Source organism: Mustela putorius, unplaced genomic scaffold, assembly GCF_011764305.1.
Source record: "Mustela putorius furo isolate JIRA1106 unplaced genomic scaffold, ASM1176430v1.1 tig00000281_pilon_pilon_pilon, whole genome shotgun sequence".
Lineage (NCBI taxonomy): Eukaryota > Metazoa > Chordata > Mammalia > Carnivora > Mustelidae > Mustela > Mustela putorius.
The window spans coordinates 16,918,702-16,936,432 of NW_025421343.1; the positions used below are offsets into that span (position 1 = coordinate 16,918,702).

The 17,731-nt window shown below is 49.9% G+C and overlaps 1 protein-coding gene across 1 annotated transcript in view; it reads right to left on the reverse strand.

The window, feature by feature from the left end:
- Positions 1–1,793: 1,793 nt before the first annotated feature.
- The window catches only part of FBLN7 (fibulin 7), a 49,438-nt gene continuing 33,500 nt past the window's right edge, over positions 1,794–17,731 (reverse strand). The window contains exons 4-8 of the mRNA XM_045079142.1: positions 13,040–13,165; positions 9,931–10,071; positions 8,798–8,935; positions 7,802–7,940; positions 1,794–6,475 (exon numbers count right to left, since the gene is read on the reverse strand). Coding sequence (XP_044935077.1) covers positions 6,103–6,475; positions 7,802–7,940; positions 8,798–8,935; positions 9,931–10,071; positions 13,040–13,165 — 917 coding nt within the window. The 3' untranslated portion in view covers positions 1,794–6,102. The remainder of the gene's footprint in view (positions 6,476–7,801; positions 7,941–8,797; positions 8,936–9,930; positions 10,072–13,039; positions 13,166–17,731) is intronic.

Here is a 17,731-nt window from a genome sequence, read left to right on the forward strand (position 1 = left end):
AAAAAAAAGATCTGATCTCCCAACATAAGTCCTATCTCAGGCAGGGGTCACCTGTTTGAAAAGGACAGCCAAAGGAGATTGAGCAAAGGAGGACAGGAAGGCCGCAGGGCTATCGGATAAAACCCACAGGCCGGAAGCCAGTTTTCATGAGGCACCGGAACCTGAAACAGGAAATTAGAAATGGCCCTAAGATCCTTAAAACTTCTCAATTCAACTCAACCTGATTCTGACACTGAGGACTCAGTGGTCCATCTCCATTTCCCTTAACTCAGTGCCTGCCTGTGACTACTTCAACAAACAGTGTGGCTGAGGTGACCCCATGTGACCTCTGAGGCTGGATCACAAAGGTCATGCATACCTCGTTTTCCGGAACACACACGCTAGGAATCCCAAACCACTGTGTCAGAAGTCTGATTATCCTGAGGCCACCACGCTCTTGAGAAACCTGAGCCACGTGAGAAGCCCTGGAATGGCTGTTCTGGTCGTCAGTCCCCGTCTTCACGTTTCCCGGCCAGGTCAGACATGCGAGGGAGGGAGTGACCCTTAGGTCACCGCAGCCCTGGCCCTGGAGTCTTCCTAGCAGAGGGAGGTGCAGACTTCGTGGAGCGAACACAGACCATCCCCCTACACTCTATCTGAATTCCCGACCCACAGAATCCATGAGCATAGTTCTATAATGGGATATCTCATACTTCAGTGATAACGAGAACACGGAATTAGGCTCCAAGTCCCCACGGTCTCATTTCCTCTCTTTCCATGTCAGCATCATTGTTCTCTGTGTAGATGCCTTTCTTTTGTGCCCGTAAGCCAATGTGGTCATCCTAGGCCTTGCTTTACATCACTCCTTCATTCAGACACTCGAGATGCCGGGTCATAATTGCAAACACACAATTACAGTGACTGCAACATCTGGGCCCCCTGGGTGATCTGTGTGGGTTTGTGTGTGCATTTACTATATCCTGTCCCCCTCTCGGGGTGCTTTGGTTTTCAGAGCGCTCACCCCTCTTTGCAATTACGTACTTTCCTTGTTTTCGCGTGTATTATCTTCTCACTGCTGAAACATAAGCCCCCCAAATCAGGATCTCTGTCAGTCTTGTCAACTCTTTTGTCCTAGGCAACTAAAACAGTGCCTGCAAAAGAGTAGACATTCAGGAATATTTATGCAGCTTATAAACACCCATAGATTTTCACATGTATGAGATAAATTTCACATGGACAAGATGCCATCACGACAGTCCACCTCTCTATCCCTGCAGAGTGAGCGTGGTAAAAGCTGAGACAGCGGCTGGTGGCAAGTGACCCACTCTGGTCTGGCCTCTTCATGACTGACCTTGAGGCACACACTCGGATTCCCAGGAAACCCATCAAGTTTCCTATGACTCTGCAGTGATATTCCATCCTCGGCTTATTTTCCTTTTTGTTTGCCAGTGTTGGAGATGCTACATTTTAAAAAACATGACTTTTGAATGTTATCCAAAAACTCAGCTAACTTTCCATCTCTCATGAGTCAGGGATCCACTTGGGCCAGTGCCTCATCTCTTTCTGGTGCCTCTTGATGGCTAGGAGCTCAGGTCAGGCAAGGGAACTAATTGTGGAATACCCCTACATTCAAGCCTCTCTGCCCTTCCAAAGGAGGGTCTGGTGGGTGTGCAGAAGTGAGAAATAGGGACACCACTGGGGCTGTCTTTGATTCAGGAGTAGGAACTCCTATACACTGTTGCAGATAGAAAGTAGCATAAATCCTCACGGAGGATCATGGACCTCAGCAATACAAAGGCAAAAAGACAAATGTATATTGCCACAATACTTTTAATAGCAAAGGATTGGAAACAACCCCAATGACAGTCAGGGGTGACTGGTTGAATAAACAATGGTATGTATGACTTCAAAATGGAGCATTTAATAGAGCATTCTATCTGGTTCTATGGAATGATATTCAACATACTGTTACAGGAAAAAAAGCAAGACCAAGGAAAGTATGAAATAGTGTGCTATCATTTATCGTGTGTGTGTATCTTTTTTTTTATTTAATGGAAGGGTGAAATGGAAGAAAAATTATCTAAGGCAGAAGGAAGAATAGGTAGAGGGGACTGGGTCAGAATACAGATTTCTCTGAATGTTGCTCATTTCGTGGATATGACTTTGGAGCCATGTAAATAGTTTACATGATTATAAAAAAATTAAAATGAAAAGAGCAAGGTCTAAAAATTTAAGCAAAATAAAGTGAATAACCATAACCCCGATTCAAGTTTGGAACATAACCACTATTCCAAGTTATTTTAAAATGGTAATCTGACTGAACATCTCTAATGGCAAAAACCCTAAGGACAAAAAGAACTGCAAAAGAAAATTTTAACTGTTCTCAGTAATTATTTTTTTATGACAGTTTGGGCATCGTTACTCTGATGGTTTAAAACAATATGTAATTATTTTGGTGATTGTTGAGAAAGAGGTTTTTAGAATGAGTGAAAAAAGAGCAGATGTAAAAATCAATAAGGTTACATTAAAAATCCTGCAGTCCTGAGTCGAATTGGAAGTACCTTTATAAACTCATGTAGTTAAAAAAACAAACAAAACTCATAGTGCATTATTTCCTAGTTCTGTCCACTAACACCAAGAAACAGTGACCAAACCACTACCAATGAGCACTCCTACCACCCAGATTTTCCCCACTAAGAGGAACCAGGGATCCCTGGGAATCACTGGATGACTGAGTCATAAAACACCCAAGATGAGCTTAAAACATCCTGTCATACAAGATAACTACAAAATGTCAAAGACCAACTAGGGTCACGTCAAAAGGAATCAGCCAATTAATGTAATTCCCAAGAGCCAAAGACGCGATAATTTGAGTAACAGTAAACAACTGCAGTGGATTAAAACACACTTGAAATATTTTTAAATCAAGAGTGTACGGTATACTCAAAGAAAAGAAAACAACTCTTGCTGGACAGTTTGGAAGGATGCCAGAAAACCATCTTGGAAACTGATGAAGGGGACAAAGTCAAGAATTTTTGCTGCCTTCCTCTACAAATCAAACTTCAGGGTGACCAAATGAATAATTGATAGAAGTTTGTTTCTCTTTATAAAGTATGCCAGCTAACAAAGAAGAGACATCAGCACTAGAATAGTGTTTGCAACCCCTAAAAAGGTTATGGGTCTATGATAATCACGAATGGCTGCTATCACCAGAAAAGAGAGGCAACTAGAGATTATATGGCTCCCCGCAGAAGTACCTGTCACCTCCAATAAAGTAGTTTTGTACAAATAAACACAACTGGACTCTGACTAAATCTCTCGATAAACTACTGATGTGTAAGAAATGGGACAGAGGAACATGTTAAAAGACACTGCAGAGATGCACCCAGCAAGACCCAGGCTGTGAGAAATTCTCCAGGATACACCATCCAGTACTGATCTCTAACAAGCCTCCGGGTGATCCCAGTATGTGCTAACCGGTGAGAGCCGATGCTACATTTAAAGGAGACTCAAGAGGCATGACCACAAATTACAGAGCATGGACCTAACTCAGACAAAAACTCCTGAGCTACTCAGAAGTTTTGAACAATGACTGAGTTGTTGGATGTATTAAGGAATTACTGCCAATTTAAAAAAAAGATTTTATTTATTTATTTGAGAGAGAGAGCATGAGAAGGGGGAGGGTCAGAGAGAGAAGCAGATTCCCCATGGAGTTGGGATCCTGATACGGGACTCGATCCCAGGACTCTGGGATCATGACCTGAGCTGAAGGCCGACGCTCAACCAACTGAGCCACCCAGGTGCCCCAAATCATTGCTAATTTTTAAAGCGTGATTGGTATGGAGGTGAAGCTTTTTCAGAAGTCCTTTTGGTTTAGAGATACACGTAGAAATGTCTAGTGTTGAGATGACATGATGTCCAAGATCTGCTTCAGAATCATCACGGGCTGGGGTGAGAGAAGAGGTGGGGAAGGTTGGCTGTGTGTTAGTTGTTGAAGCTGGTGGTTTGGACGTGGGAGTCACCATACTATCCTCTACTTCTGTACACGTTTGTAACTATGCCTGATTAATAAGTTTTACAAGCCCCCTGCCAATGATAGGAAGCTCTCTTCTTACCTGGAAAGGGGTACAACTCCTGGCTACCCTTTGTTAACTCCTCCCTCCTCTGGCCTAGTGCACACCGCAGCTAGGAAAGGACAGGGGAGAAGGTGGTTTCCCCAGGGGAAAGTGAGTGGCGGAGAGAGAGCAGACACAGGGTACTGCCCATGGAGGAAGGGCCCAGGCATCATCCACAAGAGGGCGTCCCACACCACCAGGCATTGATACTTTGGTGCTGCAGGGACTGGGCTGGATGTCGGATTTCATCAACAGGAAGCAGCTTTGATGAAGGCAGGTCTTGGCGATGTAAACCACTGGTTTAGGCTGGGCCTGTCTGGCATCCCAGTTATCGTCAGACACCAGTCTAAGCGGGGAATGTGCTCTGTAGCTCCCCAAGTCACTCCTTGCCTGCTGGGAGGTGAGAGGCTTGCCCTTTGGAACCAGTCCTGCTCCTGGCAGGAAGAATGTACCACTGTAATACTGTACTTTCAGGGTCACAGCCATGCCCTTGGACTGCCCTCCCTGATGTTCTGCACAGGGGACCGGATGGCACACGGGCTTCTAACCTGAGTCACAGCACCGCTTGAAAATGCAAGGCTGTGGCTAATAGTTTGAAGATAATCTTGTAACAACCCATTAAGGCAGATTTGCAGACCCTCATTCTGTTGTTGGGAGAGACTGCAGCCGAGCTACAGGAGAAGAAACATGTCAAAAGCAGCTCTTGACTGTGTCTCACTCTTTGAAAAAAATAAGACAAGGATAGGGGATAGGTTTTTCCCGGAAAACGTCTTGGTATATGGCTTGGTCACTAAACGGGTGATGCACTTCCTCTGGCTCCATCTCATACCAAGACAAATACAGGGAATTTTAAAATAAAATGTCTGATGAAACGTCACCTAGATTAGCATGTATTTGGATACTGAAATCTCCTCTCAGTTTATCTGCCTCGTAAGCTTTTACGTGAACAGTCTCTTCCCCCTGTCCCAGCCAGTGCTGGCCTTCCTCAGTCAGCTGGAAGGCACTGCCCCTTGGCTCCTACATCAGGAGTAGGAGGCCCCAGAATCAATGTAAATTCCAGCCTTTTCTTAAGCTCATCACAGCCATGTGTGGCTTTACCAATCTCCCATTTGGCCCAGCCAAGTTTCTATTGTTGGCTCAATCCCAAGGTTGCCTCCGTGGTTTCTTTTTCGTGCATTTATCTCAGTGGGTCCTGCCTAGATCAGAAGAAAGCCAGGTATCCCTTCCTAGAAGGTCCTGAGCTAACTCATGTGCTGGGACAGGCCAGGTGGGCATGGAGGAGCAACAGACTTTATTTCTTCAGTTGCGAGACCAGGCCACATTCTGAGATACGATTTCTCAAAGAGGAATTCATTCCAGCAGAACTTAGGCTTTAATGTTGTTTCCTTGGTCTAGAAGAATCAGTGTGGGCATTCCAGGCCCTGCCATGGCTTTCTGATGAAAAGGCTGGCCGGCGTGTCGCAGAAGGAATGCAGACAAGAACGTTGTGCTGGGCTGTGGCAGAAGACCCACTCCCCATGCCGCACGAGCACGGCAGGACTGGTCCTCAGCACACCAGAACCGCTTCGTAACATGGCGTGACTCTAACCATACAGAGGACTGACAGGCCTCTCAGACACATACCGTAACACATAGTCCCTCCCCCACTGGTTCAAACTTCCAATGCCATTCAGCCAGCATTTTGAAAAACTGCCCACTTCTCTGTGAAGACTGGAGAAAGTTAGTGCATAATCTATGGGAAGAGCTTAAAGCAGAAAAATAAAAAACAAAAAACCATCATGGCAGCAGCGTGGGTCCGGTAGCTGCCCTTCTCTGCCGCTCCCCAGAAGAGTGTGCGGCACTGCCCGAGAAGCCAGGGAGCATGGGCAGGGAGGCAGGTGGGCGAGGACAAGGCAGGACAAGGAGAGACAGCTGTCGCAGTCAGGGCCCACAGCCGGGTCTCTGAGGAAGCAAAAGGAGCCCAGGTCTCCGCACTGCAGTGACCCCCCCCTTCCCTGCCCCAACTGCCTTAGAAGTCATAAGGGGACACAAAGATGGTGACCTTGGACACGTGGTTGGCTTGGAAGGAGCGGTCCAGGTATTCCGACATGTCAACATCCACCTCTAGCGTCTGCGGCCCCTCCAGGGTTTGGACCAGGATCAGCTCCCCTGTCTGCCGGTCTGAGCGCTGCATCACGAAGTGGCCCCGGCTGTTCCCGCCCACGATCCCAAAGCGTAGGCTGTTGGGTCCAGGTCGGCCAGGGGCCGAAGCCGTGGCCATGCGGAAGAGCGTGATGGGCGTCTTCAGGTTGGAGGGCAGAGAGAGGTAATGGAAGGAGATGGTCTTGGGCAAGTGGCGGCAGGGTCGGCTGTCCATGGGGCAGGGGTTTCGCTCACACTGGCTGGAACGGAGAGGCCAAAAGGGAGGGAGTCAGTCTTGGGGAGATGTGGGAGGGCCTGCTCTGACCTGGCTTGTCTGCCCCACTGCCTTCCTGCAGAGGCCTCCAGGGTGACCTTTCCCAGCCACAGTCCCTCAGCACAGAGGCTCAGAGGGTAGTGGGTGGCAGGTGTGGCCCGGCAAGAGGTGCTCCCCTGACCCACTTCTATACGTACACATGTACACATGTATTTATACATGCTGTTTCTGGAGTTTTTACAGATAAGTAAAGCTGGGAAGATAAAGCAGGTGCCCCTTCTGCCTGTGCCAAGACCTCTGTCTTGTTATGGCAGAACCCCAGCAGGTAGCGGCCAACACCTTGGAATGCAGTGCTCAGTGCAAGGTGAACTTTGCAAACACCCAGCGTTGATTCTTAAAGAGGAAACCCTGTCTTTCCTAACCATTTGGAATCAGGATTTTGTGGAAGTGCTTCTGGTATTTCTCTACCTTAAACAACACACAGATACAATTTAGCATGTTTCATGACTCATATAATCACAGTTATGTAGATCAAATATCCCATCTGGCCGATGATCATGGATGTCCCCAGAGGCTATGACGTGGAGTCCCTTCACTGAGTGACTTCGCCACTGACTTTCTTGATGCTTCTACTCTGCCATCGCTCAAAAAGCAATTGAGGTATCTGAGCTTGGGAAGTTAACTCATCCTAAAGACAATGCTAAGGTTCTTGTGATCTCTTTTTCCAAAGAAAATACATATACTTTGTGATAGTTATAGTTACTCTCCTGAAAGGCCTATCTCCCACCCTTTGAAAACAACCACCACAAACCATCAGGTGCTGAGGTTACCAGAAATCAAACCTAAACCAATGGAAAAGTCGATCAATATAATACAAAGTATACGGGGCGTGCGGTGTGACTGGAACTGACCAGTTAGTGGGCATGAGAGCCTGAGATGATCCTCTCCCGAACCTGTAATATGTACCTGCCTCCCGGTCACCACAGTGCTCTTGCGGCCAGTGTCGCCCCACCCCCACAGAGCTGTACCTGCATGGCTGTAATCCCATCATCCTCCACGACAGCAGAGGAACACTTGGAACAGGAGCTCCTAGCAGGGCAGACTGGGTTCCCACTGCACAGAGCAGCAATGCATTAAATGCAATCACCAAAGGGGAATGGAAGCTCCCAGAAGCCAGACTCCCAGCTCCCTGCCTTCCTCTTTCCTTGGATCTGACTGTATCTTCTCCTAAGAACTTTCGAATCTGCCCCAGCCCTCCGGGAGGCACCCAGGACGTCGGCACCCAGCCGTGAGCGGCCCCGGCTCTACTCACAACGGAGAGGTCTTCACGTAGCTCACGTTGCCACTGCCTTCGGGGCACTCCGGGCTGACGCACTGGAAGCCTCCACCGGTGTTGATGCACATGGTCCCCCGGGGACACACGAGCTGCGGGCTCACACACTCATCGACATCTGAAATAAGGGACAGCCAGGAAGAGTGAAGATCCCCTGGCGTCCCTTTCTGTCACAGGGCCACATGAAAAACCCAGACAGGCGCTGGAGTGTGGTGGGCTTTCTCAATACCCAGTACTTATTTTTCAAACGGGAAACCCTGTCATCGTTCACTATCTGAAATCCAGATCTTGAGGAAGGGCTGCAAAACCATGCTGGGGAGCTCCCCTCCCCGGGATCCTGTGCTTCCACGGGGTAGACAGGTGACAGAGAAGCACAGGAGAGTGACCAGTCCCAGGTCACGAAGCTTCTCTCCGAGCTGCCTCCTCCTCAGCCTCAGGGCCCCGGAGTCTTCCCTCAATGTCTATTTTCAGGCCCTTTAAGAGTCAAGTCTTCTGGAAAGCCTTTCTCCTCAGCCTCAACCCTACCCCAAATGCAGATATCCTCACTCTCCTTTGAATGAAGTCTGCTGCCACCTTCGCCCCAGCTGGAGGCTGTTTCTTCCCAATCTGCAGAGTTCTACCTGGACCTTCTTGAACACTTATGGATAGAGGGACGGATGGATGGAGGGATGGATGGTTGGGAAGGGGAGGGCGGGATGGATGGTTGGGAAGATGAATGGATGGACGGAGGGATAGAGGGAGGGCTGTGTGGACGGATGGAGGTGTCCTCTCCGGTCCCACGTTACCCATTCCTCTGACCTTCGCAGCAGAATCCCATCAGGACGTCACCAGGGAGCCACCTCTTCTTTCACATTCTACCTGGGCCCACGGAGGAGCCCTCTGTCTTCTCTTCTGCTCCTTCTCCCCGCTGTCTGGGACCAGCCAGGCTCTCTCTCGAGCCCTGCAGCCCCCTGCCTCCGCAGCAGCGTCACTCACCCTCACAGCTCTTCCCATCAGCCAGTGTCCGGTACCCGCTGGGGCAGGCACAGCGGTAGGAGCCCGGGGTATTCACACAGGTGTGCATGCAGAGCCGGGGGCGTCCCTCCTGCCTGTAGAGTTCGCATTCATTCACATCTGGGGACAGAAGTGCCCAGTGTGACCAGGAGCCCTGTGGTGGACATCCGCCAACCATGACCCAGGTTGGCTGTGCCACAGTTCCTGGAGGCGATGGCCACTGTGGGTAAGTGGCTGGGCCTGGGTGGCGGGGCTAGGCAAACCCTATTCCCAGCAGAATGCCCAGAAGAACAAGCATGCTCCCCTTCCTCCGCAGCCAAGGGCCCAGAAAGCTGTGGGGAGGGCTGAGAGGTACATGGTAGATCCTACTGGGTTCCTCTGTCTGAGGCTGAAGACTAACAGGGGACCCTGTAGAGGCTGGCACATCAGGCGGGCAGCCCAGACTACCCAGCCTGCACCCAGCCCTACCTGAACTGGTCTCATCTCTGGGGTTAGAGGAAGAGGGCCTCATGTCTGCTGCTGTAAAATGAGGCAGTTCCACCAGCTGGGCAATTCTGTCTGGGCCCACTTGGTTTGAGCTGTTGTTCTCAGAAGGCACTTCGGTAACCAGGAGAGGTTAGCTAAAGTTGGCTGGGTCCCTAAACCTAAGTGGAGGAGGGGGGCCAGGGAATGGAGTCCTGGAGCCCCGCATAGCGCAGGGGGCCTGCCTAGCCAGCCCTAAGACTCAAGCTCCTCTCTGCCACCTGTCCCTGTGTCCCTGTGCCACTGCAGCCGGGATGGTGGGGGGGAGCTCCAGGCTCTTCTAGGTGGGTGTGGTGGTTGGCACTGCACTGTGGCTGGGTTCTGAGATGGGGGCCAGCCTGGGCACCCCCAACTGCTTTCTCCATGATCTTGATTTCTTAGGATCGCCTCTGATGTCCATGTCTCAGCAACCGTGAGGGTGACGCTTACCTAGAATGCAACGTGGACCAGGCTTTCTGAGACTTTGCCCGCCACCCCCGCCCGCTCGCTGGGGCGCCGATAGCAGGAGGGAGGCGAGTGGGAGCCCTGTCCTCTCCTGGGTCCTCCCCTGCCCCCCCCTCTGCCCCCCCCCCCCCGTAGAGCCCGGGGCCTACCCTGGCAGACGCTGTCGCCGGCCACGGCGCCGCTCAGGTGGAACCCGGCCTCGCAGCTGCAGTGCTGCGTCCGCTCCACCTGCGCACAGCGCGGCGCGCGGCTGAAGGCGGAGTCGCCGGCTACGGTGTCGTCGGGGGCGGCTGCGGGGAGAAGACACCCTCAGTGCCCGGCCCTGGCGCCCGGCCGCGGGCCCGACCTCGGGCAGGGGCCCGGTGGAGAACAAGACGGGGGCGCGGGCCCCTTCTCAGAGCTTACTCTGGAGTAGGGAAGGAAAGACAAGTAAATCACCAGAAACCCGGGGTCGCTCAGGGCCGTCCAGAGGGACAGGAGCAGGGGGAGCGCAGCCCCAGAGCCCCTTGCAGGGCCCGCAGACCGCGCGACTGCCCCCAGCAGGGCCGCGGGCGTGTTCAGTTCACGGTTTCCCTTCAAAAGGCTTAAAGGTGATCCCTGGAACTTGAAACTATGGAATGTAGTGGGGGTGGGGGGTGGGGCGGGAAGGGGTATTTTTTGTTATTGTAATTTTTAAAAATATATTTATTTGAGAGAAAGAGCCCTACAGGAGGTGAGGGGCGTGGGAGAGTGAGAAGCCGACTCCCCTCTGAGCAAGTCGTCCCTTGCAGTGTTGGATCCCAGGACCCCGAGATCATGACCTGAGTCAAAGTCAGACGCTTAACTGAATGAGCCCCCCAGGCGCCCCTATTGTAATTTTTATACTTTTCTAAAGTATCCAAGCCTTTTGTCTTCAAACCAGGAACATCAATTTTTTTTTTAAAGATTTTATATATTTAATTGAGAGAGAGAGCGAACGAGCGTGTGCACACCAGTGAGGACAGGGGTCAAGGGACAAGCAGACTCCCCTCTGAACGCTGAGCTGGATGTGGGGCTCGAACCCAGGACCCTGAGATCATGACCTGAGCTAAAGTCAGATGCGCAACCCACTGAGCCACCCAGGTGCCCTAGGAACATTAATTTTCTAATACGAAAAAGAAATTTCAAAGTTTTCAACGTATTTAGAGCTCTCATACGTTTAGGGGAGATGGTAAAGGAATAGGTGGCAAAAGTAATGATGCAGAAGAGGACACCCGAGGAGACACTGTGTGATTCCACCTAAGCAAGGTTCTCAGAGTAGCTAAATTCATAGAGTGGGAAAGCAGAATGGTTGTGGGGGCGGGGGGAGGCGAGGGAAGGAGGAAATGGGGAATTACTGTTTTAAGGGCAGAGTTCCAGTTTTGCAAGATGAAAAAGTGGAGGCGGACGGACAGTTGCACAACAGTGTAAATGTACTTAATGCCTCTGGCTTGTACCCTTAAAATGATTAGAATGGTAAATTTTATGTTATGTATATTCCACTACTATGGCAGGGGTGATAAAGGTGAATGGATTTAAAAAAGGATTCCGAGAGGGCGCCTGGGTGGCTCAGTGGGTGAAGCCGCTGCCTTTGGCTCAGGTCATGATCTCAGGGTCCTGGGATCGAGTCCCACATCAGGCTCTCTGCTCAGCAGGGAGCCTGCTTCCTCCTCTCTCTCTCTGCCTGCCTCTCTGTCTACTTATGATCTCTCTCTGTCAAATAAATAAATAAAATCCTTTAAAAAAAAAAAAAGGATTCCGAGAGAGGCTCCCCTTTCGAACTGGGCAGACCCGGGCAGAGCTGATGGGAAGGAAAGCTCCAGGCTGGGGGACCAGGACTTGGCCGGGTTGATCGGGTTGATCATGGAGACCATGAGGACATCATCTGGCCTCAATTGCACCTACTCACTCCCTATGCCCCTGGGGAGGTTTTTGTTGTGGGGATACTTGATATGTAAAGCGCCCCCTGGACCCGAGGAGCAGATGCCTAGGTCCTGACAGCAGAAACCCTGACACAGAGGGTTTGGAACGTTCAGGGTCCAGTACCAGCTCATTCGGGTTGAAGGAGGGCCCACGTCTTGTTCCTCTCTGCTTCTAGGTAGAAGGCGAGGCAGTGGAGCTGTCAAGAAGGCCACAGAGAGGCCACAGAGAGCAGCCCCCCTAAGCGGGGGGTGGGGTGGGGTGGGGGGTGGGGGGCAGCGGGGAGCTGCATTCTGAGAGAGCTCCCAGCAAGGCTGACTCAGCTGAACGGAAGCAAGACAGTTCAGCAGCAGATCTCTGGGGGCAGCGGTGCAAACTGGCCTTGGGTTGGGGCTGGCGCAAGAAAGGCAAGTACTGACAGAGCCCCCATTCTCTGCATCCTGCTGTTAACCGCCCATCCCTCTTCCCACACGGAGATTACACAGAGAAATCCAGACAACCAGACAGGACACTCCAGGGTTTTCTGGCAAGGAAAAAGGACGTATTTAGGATCTGACTTTTTTATATAGGAAGCACTAGTTACAGCATAGTGTGGGAACCTTCACAGATTACTTATCAGACGGTCTAGCCCTCTGCGAAACAGCCACTTTGTGCCCTCTAGACCTTCTGGCTAGGGCTGTATTGGGACTCGAGATGTAGATAATAAACTGACCACCAGGGGCGCCTGCATGGCTCAGTCGGTTAACCATCCGCCCTTGGCCCAGGCCCTGATCTCAGGTTGGTAAGGTTGAGCCCTGCATCTCCCTCTGCCCGCTCATGCTCTCTCTCTCTCAAATAAATAACAATAAATAAATAAATAAATAAATAAAAATAAAAAAACTTTTTTTTAAAAATAAGCTCACCACCAGTCAAATGTCTAGTTGCACAGTTCTGCGGGTACTTGGGCTTGTATCAGTAACTACTGACTTTGCAGAGTGTGATGCGAGCATTGGAAAGGAAGAGCCATTCTGCTGATCTGCAGAGAAGCTACGGACCAAATGAAGGTGGAACAAGGAAGCCTCTCGGGCCGATTTACCAGTCTGGGGAGCTTCCACACTGGGAGGGGTCAGTCCCTCTACCTGCATTTTCTTCCATAAAAAGCATCAAAACGCTGGTTACACAAAAGGGCCAAATTCCATCCCAGATAACCACCTCGGGGAACTGGAGGGATCAAGGGTCAAAAAGCCTTCTCTCCAGGTGCGAAACTGAGCTCCTGTCACATCTGCATTTGGTGACCCATGACCAGGGAGCTCCTCTCTCGGCAGCGGAACATCCTCACCCAGCCCCACAGCAGCCACGTACCTGTCTGGGCCAGGTGCTGACAGCGGCTCCCAGTCCTCCCTGGAGGACACATGCATTTGTACTGGTTGACTCCTTCTACACAGGTCCCCCCATTCTGACAAGGCTGGCTGGAGCATTCGCTGATGTCTAGGAAAAGAAATCATTTCCAGATACAAATAGGTGAGTTCTGATTCTAATCCAAACCGAAGCTGAGTTACCTTTCTTCACACGGCAGGATGACTTTGGTTTCTACTCGCTTGCTTGGCCCTTGCCACTGCCCCAAGCCACAAGAGCTGGGAGGGGGCTGAGGGCACTGAGCCGCTGTCCACCCACCACTCTGCAAGCCATGGAGCCTCTGGCACACACTGTGCTCTCTCCTGGAGCTCTGCCTGCAGGAGCTGGCCTGTCATCCAGCCATGTGCCCCCGGAGGCCCCATTCCCTAATTTATAGGGTAGGCTGCCCCATGTGCCCACAATTTCTTTGAGTCAAACCAGACTGTCCCCCACAACTCTGCCCTTAGCAGCTGACACCCAGGAAGAACACCTTTTTATTTTATTTTTTTAAAGATTTTATTTATTTTTTTAGAGCACATCTGGGGGAGGGGCAGAGGGGGAGGGGCAGAGGGGGAGGAAGAGAGAGAATCCCCCAAAGACTCCACGCCCAGGGCAGAGCCCGATGTGGGGCTCGCTCCTAAGACCTTGAGGTCATGACTGGAGCTGAAATCAAGAGTTGGACCTGAACCAACTGAGCCACCCGGGCACTCCAGGAGGAATGCCTTTTGAATTAGAACCCAATTCAGGGGAGCTATAAGAAGGAGAGATGAGGGTCCATCACAGTTTCCAGAGAAAGGGTAAATGAAGTCTCTCCAAGTTCCTACCCAGGAGCCCTCCCGTGCTCATTTCCTGTGTCCCAAGGAAGTCCTTCTTTGACTCTCGGACACTTCTTGAATGGTGGAAAAGGAAATAGTCCTTGCTCGTACACGTGGCAGTCCTGTGGGAAAGCTATATATAGAAAGAGATTATATATTTTAAAAATTTAATAGGCTCCTCTCTGTGTGGTAGGATTCCAGGCAATTTTTCTTTATTTACACATTTTTGTACTCTTCTGTTTTTCTGCAACGGAGCTTTTCCACAATAAATTTTCTAATTAGAGAAAAAAAATTTTTTTAAACCCTCAGGCCACATCTGCTTGTTATGAATCCTTAAGCTTCCCCCCCCCCCCCAAGCCCAGCCTTAATGCACAGAGCACAGGCCCTTTCTTCCAAAGAGAGAAGCCTGTTGGTTCACTGACTTGACCACAGCATCTCGGAAAAGGAAGCTGGAAACCTCTTCTTGCTGGCATAGGAGCATCCTTTCCTGCTGTATCTATCACGAGGTAGAAAGGTGCTTTGCTTCTGATGAGAACAGCAGCCTTGCTGTGGGTGGGTTGGCAGGGACTTCGGCGTCCTCAGTGCCGGGATGCTATATAGACTGTTGTATGGTTTCTGTTAGTCATGAAAGGACCCAGACCATCCAAATGCTGCTTATCCCTGGGGAAGGAGCCTTTTCAGCTTCTCAGTAACCTCAGCCTGGTTGTGCTCTCTCCATCTGTTCTGTTCTCAGATGACCGGTTTCCAGGAATGTGTCTGGAATGACACCGTACCCAAATGCCACAGAGCGTGGAATTTCTGTTTCTGCCCATTGTCCAGCCCCAGCATTGCTCACCTGCAGAGTCTGAGAGTGGGCAGACCACGAGGCCATGACATGGTGAGCCGAGAGCCAAAGAGGTTGAACACAAGTAGCTTTCAGTCTGGCCTCAGTGGGAGCCACACCATTGTCTCTCCCGTCTGGGCTTCCAGTGGAAGGGACTGGGCCTGGCTCTCTGGGGGGTGGGGGGTGGGGGGTGGGTGGGAAGGGGGGTTTTGGGGGGAGTGTCACTTGCTCAACAGAGAAATGCACAGGTGCCCCAGGACCTTGGGCTCTGTCTCCCTGACTGGACCTTGTTGCCCAAGATTTTCATCTCTAGACAGGCTCCCCACAGACTCTTATCTCAGTGCGCTGTGAGAGGCAGCCATTCCATGGCCTGACGGGCAGTCCTGGTGCCCCATCTGCGTCCTGACTGAAGTCCAGTTGTTACCCTCACATCTGTCCCAGGCTGTGCGATTTAGCTAAGTGCAGGGTAACTTCAGAGCTGTAAAGAGGGCGGAAGCTGAGGAGAGGCTGCCGAACTGAAATCCTGGCAAATGATTCTGTTTTAATCGGCTGTTCAGTGAGCGCTTACTGTCTCCCGGGAGCTGAGCTGCGTGTTTCACACGGACAATCTGCTTTTTTTCCCTTTTAGTTCTAATCCTTTCCTGCATTCTGTCATCTCGTTTCAGATTTTCCATTTCTCCAATCACCTCATCGCTGAGGCTTTCTAATTTTTATTTATGCTGTCCTTTCATAGTTTTTATCTTTTCCAAATTTCTTTCTGCTTGTTTGGAAATATTAAGTAATAGGTTTTCATCTGTTTCATGGTCATTTTCTGGCATTTCCTCATTGTCTGTAGACACTTTTTATTCTTTTTTTTTTTCTTATAATAGTTTGTACGAGATTTGACAGGTTTTCCTCGATGGCCGGTCCAGCTTCCCAACGTGGTTGTTTTTAGTCTGGCTCAGGATTTCCCCTCATCAGCCCCCTTTGTGCTCCTCTTCTGCTTTCCCCTGGGCTGTCTCCTGCACTTGCACCAAATTTCTTCCCTGGGCTCCCTTTGGATCTTCCTCCCATTATAATCTCCTCAATACCGGACTTTGTCCTGGAAAGTCTCAAGAGATCCTATGGGCCAGGAGCACGCGCTCCAGCAACTGAGACTTCCTGTTGAAAAGCTGTGGCCTGTCCTTGAGAAAACTGGCCCAAGGAAAGCCAGAACTGGAGCAGATCCTATTAAGATGATTAGATTTCAAAGAAAAAAAAAAAAAAATCCTTTGGGCATCCAGGCAAAAAGACCGAGATCCTAATGATGACAACAGCAGGATCAGCCGTGACAGAAGACATGGAGACATATTTCACGTACTCAGGGAAAAAAGATGTGAGCAGAGTTGGTGTCCAACCAAACTGGGGTCCGGTGGGGAGGTGGCCCATTTTCTGAAAGGGCAAGAACTCAGGTAATTGCTCCCAGTCCCTCTGGAGGAATAGGCTGGAGAGATGTCCATATGGGGACAGCAGTAGTCTCCCCGACGGCATCACAAGGAGGGCTTCCTGGCAGCGATGTCTACCGCCACCTGACCCAAACAAAACAAAAATCTCCCTTGGATCTGATCAAGGCTCTGGAGTTAGCTACCAGTTTATAAGAAATTCAGAGACCAGAAAGGTCTACACTTGGAGTTATACGATAAGTAAGTACTGGGGACATGGTGTGCAGCATGGGGATGGGTTGGTATCTAGGGAAGCTGTTAAGAGAGTAGATCCTCAATTCTGGGGAAAAACTGTTTCCCTTCTTTTTCTTTTGGTACGTCTGTGTGAGAGGACGGATGTGAGCTAAACTTGGCCTAGTCATCATTTCACAATAAATGGAGGTTCGTGTCATTATGCTGCTCACTTTAAACTTAACACAGTGCTGGATGTCATTTACATGTCAGTGAAACTTGAAGAAAAAGAAAGAGATCAGAAGATCGCACTCAGTGACCCTTAAGGGATGTGGTTGGCAAAATCATGGCTGTGGGAAACAAACCATATTCTTCAATAAATAAAATGCAAAGATTGAGGTGGGGTGGTGGGAGGAAGGATGAGGAGGAGGAGACTGTATAGATTTTTATAAAAAAGGCATATAAGAGACTGGCACTTGGATGGCTTGGTCTGTTAAGCCTCTGAGTCAATTTTGGCTCAGGTTGTGATTTCAGGGTTGTGGGATCAAGCCCTGAGTCTGGGTCTGTGTTGGGCATGGAACCTGCTTAAGAGTCTCTCTCTCCCTCTGCCCCTTCTCCCCTAATAGAAATAAAATAAAAAATTAAAAAAAAAAAAAAAACAAAAAAGACAAACTAGGGGCACATGGGTGACTCAGTTGGTTGTGTTTGCCTTCGGCTCAGGTCATGATCTCAGGGTCCTGGGACTGAAACCCAAATCGGGATCTCTGCTCAGTGGGAAGCCTGCTTCTTCCTCTCCTCTCCCCCTACTTGTGTTCCCTCTCCCGCCGTGTCTCTCTCTGTCAAACAAATAAATAAAATCTTAAAAAAAAAAAAGATTGCTTGTCTTGGCAATATTTATGATTGAGAAAACCTGGACACAACAAAGGGATAGTTCAGTAAAATGTAGAATAGCCTTGGGGACACTCAGGTGGCTCAGTCAGTTAAGCGTCTATCTTCGACTCAGGTCGTGAACTCAGGGTCCTGGGATCGAGTCCCAAATTGGGCTTCTAGTTCAGCAGGGAGCTTGCTTCTCCCTCTCTCTGTGCATTCTCTCCCTCTCTCTCTAATAAATAAAATTTTTTTTTTTTTAAGTGTAGAATAGCCCTCAGGAGCATGTGCTTCATAATCATTAAAGGTTATGCTTAAAAGAAAGCGTTAATGAAGATTTCCTTGTGGTAAGATCTATACACAGATGCCCAGAGAGAAGTCTGGAAGGAAATTCAGTTTCTTAAACATAATCGCTCATGCATTCATTCGATCATTCAGCGAGTTAGCCAGCCAGTCGTGCAGTAACTACTAAGGGGCTAGCAGAGGAAGCTTTTTCTACTCAAATCCTTTTTTTCAATTTCTC